Source organism: Micromys minutus, assembly GCF_963924665.1.
Source record: "Micromys minutus genome assembly, chromosome: 27".
Taxonomy (NCBI): Eukaryota; Metazoa; Chordata; class Mammalia; order Rodentia; family Muridae; genus Micromys; species Micromys minutus.
Window position 1 is genome coordinate 20,681,477 of NC_137962.1, and position 7,721 is coordinate 20,689,197.

The following is a 7,721-nucleotide window of genomic DNA, read 5'->3' on the forward strand; positions in this document are numbered from 1 at the left end:
CAGCAGTCCTATTCTTATCCAAAAGGCTGCAGATATCCAAGGAACCAGAGAAGATGCGCTCTGGGTGCAGGCTAGACTATATTATCTCTAGGATTAGCACTTGATCCCTTGGAGTGCTCTCCCGTGATCAGAAGGCCAGTGACTCCCGTGGCCAGCAGGACTGACAGGCCATCCCTCCACTCCCATCTAAGAGGCGGGAAGGGACCAAGCGAGAGCGCTGGCCAGAGCCAGCACAGACAGACCTAGTTGGAGAAGCGAGACTCTGCCAGGCCAGTTGCTCCACTTGTCTGCAGTGAGCATGCTCTGTTGACAGACGTGCCAGCTCTGTCTTGGGACCACACAGCTGACTGCTCTTCTCCCCTGGGCAGAATCCTCATGCTCCTGGCTAGCTGGTGGTAAGCAGTTGGGACCATTGTGGTTGGTTCCCCGAGGAAACCTTTGGAGGCCAATGGATGCGTTCTCGGGCTCGGGCCTCAAGAGGAAATTTGATGATGTGGACGTGGGCTCGTCAGTCTCCAACTCAGATGATGAGGTGTCCAGCAGTGACAGTGCCGACAGCTGCGACAGTCTCAACCCCCCGACGACCACCGGCCTCACACGTGAGTGAGCTGCTCCTTGTACCTCTCCACGCTCCTCAGAGCCCTGGAGCCAGCCTGGGGCTCACCCTTCCCACAGCATGCCCTTGTTTTTGGAAAGCCTCACTTTCCAATAGCAGAGGCTAAAGTGTGGTTTATTCTGCTTGTGTTGTGGTTTGGTGACCCGATGGTTGGGATTTGGTGGAGGAAGAGGAGCTCAGAGCTCTACTTTTACCTCAGGGGACTTGCCCAGGGATTCAAAAACTGCAGCCAGAGCGGGCGTAAATGTTTGGTTTGGACACTGGGGCCCCTCCAGGGGTCTTCAGTCGTATTGTCTCGACCCCATAGATCCCCAAGGGTTTGGACCCTGAACTGCAAGCCTGAGCAGTTCACACTGTGGTCCAAAAGAGCACACCCCACAGCTTTTCTGGTGTCGCCCGTCCTGGGCTCAGTGGCATCTCGAAGCTCTCAAGCTGTTCCCACAGGGAGCCTCTGACAGAGGGTCCGGCTTGTCCTGGGCCAGCTGGTCCACACTGGTGGTGTGCTTGCGTGGTTGCAGAGGAGGCCTCATGGCCTAGAAAGCCTAAAATATTTATCATCAGGCCAATTAGAGAGAATCTCCCACGGTAGAAGAATACTGTCCAGTTGAATTGCCCTTGTGGTAGAAATGTTCCTGTCAGCGTAGTCTGCTGGTAGTTATTAGTGTGGCTTTGAATACAAGCCGAAAGCTGAATTTTTAAAATGTAGTTTTAATTGGCTTAAATAATCACATGGCAATTTTCTTTTCTCCTGAAATAAACACCTAGCATTCCCCAGTTGCTGTCTAAAAATAGATCTTGTGGCCAGCTATTTAGATGAAGTCAGTCTGGAGGCAGTGGGATGAACCAGCTGAGGTTCAAAGCTCCTTCCGGTTTTTTATATGACTTAAGACTTGGAAATGGCCTCATGTTTGGGAGAATGTTAAGAGCCTGGTGACTAAGGGCAGTGAGGGTCCTGAGCTCACTGTCGCTGGATTAACACCCGTGTGCTCCCTTCACAGCAACATCTATCCTGAAGCGGCAGAAGCAGCTACGGAGGAAGAATGTCCGCTTTGACCAGGTGACTGTATACTACTTCGCCCGGCGACAGGGCTTCACCAGCGTGCCCAGCCAGGGTGGAAGCTCTTTGGGAATGGCCCAACGCCATAACTCTGTCCGCAGCTACACCCTTTGTGAGTTCGCACAAGAACAAGAGGTGAACCATAGAGAGATTCTTCGTGAGCACCTGAAGGAGGAGAAACTTCATGCCAAGAAAATGAAGGTGCCTGTGGGGCGTGGGGTGTTCCCTGAGTGTCGAGGCCAAGTGGGACCCCGTGTCCAGTGAGGCTGATCTGCACTGTTGATCTTGGCAAGCAGACAGTGTGAGCTCTGTTTCTGATGAGAAGCTCAGCTTTTCCAATATGGTCTCTTGTCATCATGGTGCCGGTGTCAACCAGAGACAAAAACCACTTTCTCTGCACAGTCCCCTTACTTCTTGTCATAAGGATGCTTTTTTAAGCATGACACGAATACTCAATTTCTCAGGTCTGTCACCAAGAGAACATACATTTCATTGTGCCAGCGGCTGCTCTGAATAGAGCAGGTTTCAGATCTTTGACAGATCTTGCACAGTCCTCTGTGATCTGCACGTTGTCAACCTGGAGGGCCGACACAGTCCCCTTGGTGCAGAGAGTAGCATTATTTCATGGTCAGGTTCATAGACATGGACACCAGTAGGTGCTGGAGGAAGAGCATTGGTGGCTCCTATGGAGGGAGCAGCTGGATTTGGTCCACAGCGCTCACGTGCTGGTTCACGTGGCTAGACTGGACTTACTATGTAGACCAGGTTGTCTCAGGTCACTGATAGATATCTGCCTGCCCGTCTCCCAAGTGCTGGTATTAAAGGCATACACTACCAGACCTGGCCAAATAAATCGGCCTTTAAGAAAAAAAAATTGCCCTGCCTACTACATACGGGACACTGATAGCGTCAGAAGACTCATCTCAGACCACACTTTGCTTAGCCCTGTTGACACTATCAGAGTTTCTAAGTAAGTCCTCAAATTTCCCAGAGATGAAGGTACAGCTCAGTGGTTAGAGCACTCACCCAGTGCGCATGAAACCTTGGGTTCTGTCCCCTACATGGGTTAAAGAATATGAATTAGAATGAGTTTCTGGGCCAGGGCATGAGGTAGCTGCATTATTTCTAGGGTGTAGACAAACTGAGGCCTGGCCGAGTTGGAGAGCGTGGCAGGAGGGTATAGACTGACCAGGTCTCACTCTTGGGAGCTCTCAGCCTGCTCCTAAGGCCTAAACACCTGTTACTGTAACAACAGTGACATTTAGCCTTCCCTTTCTTCTGAGGAATTCCATCACTGACCCTGTCACCTTTCTGTTGCTATGGCAACAGCTAGACAAATAAACATTCTTCTCCATTGCAGGGAAGGTTCTCTTCCCCTTTCCTAGAAGACAGCTCCCCCACAGGAGGTGGAGTGATGTGAGAGGTAACATCCGTATGTGTCTCGATCAGAAAGCACTGAGTGCTCTTCCTCCCCAGGAAGGCTTCCTGTCCTTCGCACCTGTAAGGGCACAGTCTTGACATTACGTATGTGCTGTGTCTTGGGTGCCGTTCGATAGATCTTTCCCTTTGGGCCCTTCCAATGAACTGTTAGAATGCTGTAGCTGTTGCTGCACATAATTTTCTAGTATTTTAGTTTTGCTCTGTCCACATGGGATTTATTATAGTAGGTAGTTTGGATTGGGTGGTGGTTGGTTTTGCCTGGTTTTGTTTTGGGGTGGGTCTCATGAAACTTAGGCTGGCCTTCAACTTGCTGTGGAGGGGATGGCTTTGAGTTTTTGTTCCTCTTGCCTCTTCCTCTTCCTAAGTGCTGGGTTTCCTAAGCATGAGCCACCCACTATACCTGGCCTTTACTTCTCTCTCCCCCAGAATACCTCAGTCCCAGCACTGTTTCCTGACTGGATGCAGTGCAATAAATTGCCCCTTCTGTGGAGATCTGAATTCTCCTACTTCTGATGGCTTTCCTTTGGGAACAGTGGGAGTACTGGGGACGAGCCAGTTTTGTGACACAAACGGGAACAATCCTGAGGTCTACAGAAAGGCGCCTGACCGGTGCTTGCCTGGTAGATAGGTAATAGACTTGGAAGCCTGTAAGCCCCAGGAGTGGTGAGGCGCAGCGCTCCCCGGCGACCTGCTGCACCACCTCTCACAGGAGCTGCTGTGCCCAGCACTGGGGCTGTCTGACGAAATAAGCTGAAGACTCCAGCCACGGGCTTTCAGCTTGCTAGCAGCTTCCAGAGCCCCAGGGGCTGGACCTCATTTTCTTTACTTAGATCCTCTAGTGAGTTTGTAGAACTCATTCAGCCAGAAATTATCTCCAGCCTGTCCTTCTACGAGTCCTGCCTGGCTTTCTGTTCACCTTGGTGCAGAAAACCCAGCTCTCTGCTCTTAGATAGCACACACAATGTTATTCACACTGCCCTACCTCACGACGTTTTCCTTTGAAGTCAGATAAACAGGGATGAGGAGAGGACCCGTACCTGCTTCTTCTAGACCCTGTGTTGGAAGCGCTGTTCATAATTGCAAATAATAGCTGCCCTCCCTAAACGGTGAGATGCAGTTCTCTGAACACAGGTAATTATTTACAGTGTGGGGATTCCATTGACAAACACCTGGGAAGCTGGTGCTATACTCCAGTGCACCCTTCTCTCTGAAGGTAGTTTTGAGTTCTCCAGGGTTCAAGCTGAGGGTGTTTTGCAAGGTTACTAGCATTCTGAGGAACACCCAGCCACTGGTACACCATTAGCTCCAGCACAGGTGACATTTAGGAATGGAGGGAGCGTTGTGGAAATGCTGTCTCCTAGGAGGGAAGATGAGGCGTGTTTATCCCGTTAGGCAGGATCCTGCTGTGTTGCTCAGGCTCCCTAGCCTCTCCTTGCTGAGCAGCTGGGGTGACAGCTCTGAGCTGCCACAGCTGGCAGAGACTGGTTTTGAGGACCTAGAACAGAAAGGGGAAGGCTCTGGAGGTTCAATCGTATCCTGTGTAGTCCAGTGTGGCAACCATTCATTATTTTGGAGATTAAATAAAACTCAGGTCCAGTCTCCACATTTCTGGTGCTCTGCTGTGGGACAACACAGTCCTGTCACTGCAGAACTGAGGACTCTAGTTACTGTTGCTAATGCTCCAAAGCTGACCTTGCCTGTCTTCTGGCAGCTGACGAAGAACGGAACAGTGGAGTCAGTGGAGGCCGATGGCTTGACACTCGATGATGTTTCAGACGAAGATATCGATGTGGAAAATGTGGAGGTGGATGACTACTTCTTCCTTCAGCCCCTGCCCACCAAACGGCGGCGGGCCTTACTGAGGGCTTCTGGGGTCCATCGGATTGATGCCGAAGAGAAGCAGGAACTTAGAGCCATCCGCCTGTCTCGGGAAGAGTGTGGTTGTGACTGTCGGCTTTACTGTGACCCAGAAGCATGTGCCTGTAGCCAGGCTGGGATTAAATGTCAGGTCAGTCAGACCCCAAGACGGGGATGGGGTTGGTTGGGTGCCAGGGAAGAGGAAAGCTTCCCATCCCACAGCCCCCTCAGAGAACACAGCTGTGGCCATGACTGTTGTCCTTTCCCGCTGTCTGCTCAGAGGAGACAGGCAGTGCAGTAAAGGGAAGAGCAGGGCTGCCTCGCCTGCCACACGCCAAGTGCCCCATTAGGGATTCTGTGACACAGAAATGAGGTAGCCTGCATCAGTCTGAACATGCAGCATCTTTTTCCAGTTTTGTAAAAATCAAAATAGCTTTGAGATTCTCTGATGCAGGACCAGACCTGAGCCGACACACTTAAATCCTCATTTTTTTTTTTTTCCTCAAAGTGTCTTCTGGTTGGTGTTCTAAGAGACCGTTTGAGATTCCTTCCCATTTCTATGGAAGCCCACAGTGCCCAGTGAACCGCATGGAACTTGATGCTGAGGAGGCCTGTGGTTGAACTCGTTAACTCCTTTCCTCGGCTTTCTTTAGTAACAAAGAGCTGTAGTAGACCTGGCCAATATTTCTCCCAAAGTGTCCTGTTCAGCCAGGTGTTCACAAACCTGAGTCTTAGGATTTGGGGGGACAGGAGAAAGCTTTTGGGGGTGCAGAAGAGCCAGTCTCTTTCCAGGCTGGTTGGGAACTGAATTTGATTTTATAACCAAGGATGACCTTGAATTCTTGGTCCTGCTTCCACCTCCAAATTCTGAAATTCCCAGCATGTGTCCCTTGCCTTGGGCCTGGGGGAGGAGCTCAATAAGGTGATATCATAGAAGACACGTTCTTACTGTTTGCTGTATAAATTTTCTGAGTTTTTTTGTTTGTTTGTTTTTTGATATTAAGGAGAAAGAAGCATAAAGCATCTCTTTACTTCTTTCCTTCCTTTTTATTTTTTTTCTTAAAACTTTGTAGTCCAGGCTGGCCTGGAACTCACCTTGTAGCCCAGGCTGGCCTGGAACTCACCTTGTAGCCCAGGCTGGCCTCAGCTCACATTCACCTGTCTTAGCCTTCTGCCCTGAGCTGGGATGAAAGGCACATGCCACCATGCAGCACATCTCCTTCCTAGAGATCCCTGGCTGTAAGTAATTATCTTGGCCACACCTCCAAAACTATGTTGGTTGACCTTCAGGGAGAAGCAGGTGGTGAGGTGCTGGCCACAGTGTGAACCTTCAAGTTAGCGCCTCAGCACTAAGGCACCTTTGTTTAGTTTCCCTAGAGTGTATTGCATTGAAGTAGCAAGATCTCCACTCACTTTCCACGCCTGTCACGCAGAAGGCTTGGCCCAGCCTTTTGTCTCAGTGAACCAGGTAAGTTCTGGAAGTTCCTGAGGCACAAACCTCTTCTACCCCAAGATGCCAGCATCCAGACGTAGCACTAGACATGCTAACTGGAAGGAGTCTTTGATGTGATTCTTGTCTTTTTATTTAGAAAAGGAAACAAAGCCCAAGGGAGAAAATAGATGACTCTCTTGAGATGCCACCACTAATTAATGGCTGAGCTAAAGCTGAAAAGCAAGTGGTCTGAAAACCCTCGTGCTGTTGGCTTGAGCTGCATGCTGTGTTTTGAATTGGTCGCTTCTCAAATCCCACTGCCTGTGCGTGCCAGCTAATGTCACCTGTCCCCACAGTTAGAGCTATTGGTCTTATCTTGCCACAACCTCCTGTGCTCCCCTCAGGTGGATCGAATGTCCTTTCCTTGTGGCTGCTCCAGGGATGGCTGTGGAAACATGGCCGGGCGAATTGAGTTTAACCCGATCCGAGTGCGGACTCACTACCTCCACACCATCATGAAGCTGGAGCTAGAGAGCAAAAGGCAGGTGAGTCGCCCAGCAGCCGCTGAGGATGAGCCCCTGCCAGGAGCGCAGAGCTCGGAGATGCAGGACTTCCAGGAGTTCATCGCGGAGAACGAGACTGCGGTGATGCATCTGCAGAGCGCAGAGGAGCTGGAGCGGCTCAAGGCCGAGGAGGACTCCAGCGGCTCGAGCGCCAGCCTGGACTCCAGCGTGGAGAGCCTGGGCGTGTGCATCCTGGAGGAGCCTCTGGCTGTTCCCCAGGAGCTATGTCCAGGCCTCTCGGCCCCCATTCTCATCCAGGCTCAGCTGCCCCCAGGATCCTCTGTCCTGTGTTTCACTGAGAACTCAGAACACCCAGCTGCCTCCCCGGTGAGCAGCCCGTCCTACTTGAACAGTGGGCCTCTGGTGTACTACCAGGTAGAGCAGAGGCCGGTCGTGGGAGTGAAAGCAGAGTCTGGTTCAGAAGAGGGTACAGCTTCCTTCCCCGAGGAGAAAGACCTGAGTGTTTTCTCCCTCCCTGTTACCTCACTGGTGGCTTGCAGCCCTTCAGACTCAGCTGCTCTCTGTAAACCAGAGGGGAAAACACCCAGTCTCAACAAACTCTTGCCTGACGACTGTAACCGTAAGGAGCCTGAGAATGAAGACTTCCACCCCTCTTGGTCTCCCTCAAGCCCACCCTTCCGAACGGACAATGAAGAAGGCTGTGGAGTGCAGAACTCCCAGCAGAGTGAGGACCGGACCCCTGAAGAATCAGCCCTAGAACTCCCTCTGGCAGTGTGACCGGAGACACCTTATTCA

At 51.2% G+C, this 7,721-nt stretch overlaps 1 protein-coding gene across 1 annotated transcript; it reads left to right on the forward strand.

The window, feature by feature from the left end:
* Window positions 1-420: 420 nt before the first annotated feature.
* CSRNP2 (cysteine and serine rich nuclear protein 2) lies at window positions 421-7,720 on the forward strand. Its single transcript, XM_080939620.1, has 4 exons — window positions 421-599; window positions 1,615-1,874; window positions 4,825-5,121; window positions 6,807-7,720. Exons 1-4 carry the CDS (start codon window positions 449-451, stop codon window positions 7,701-7,703), a joined length of 1,605 nt encoding a protein of 534 aa, XP_080795746.1. The 5' UTR covers window positions 421-448; the 3' UTR covers window positions 7,704-7,720.
* The last annotated feature ends 1 nt before the right edge of the window (window position 7,721 follows it).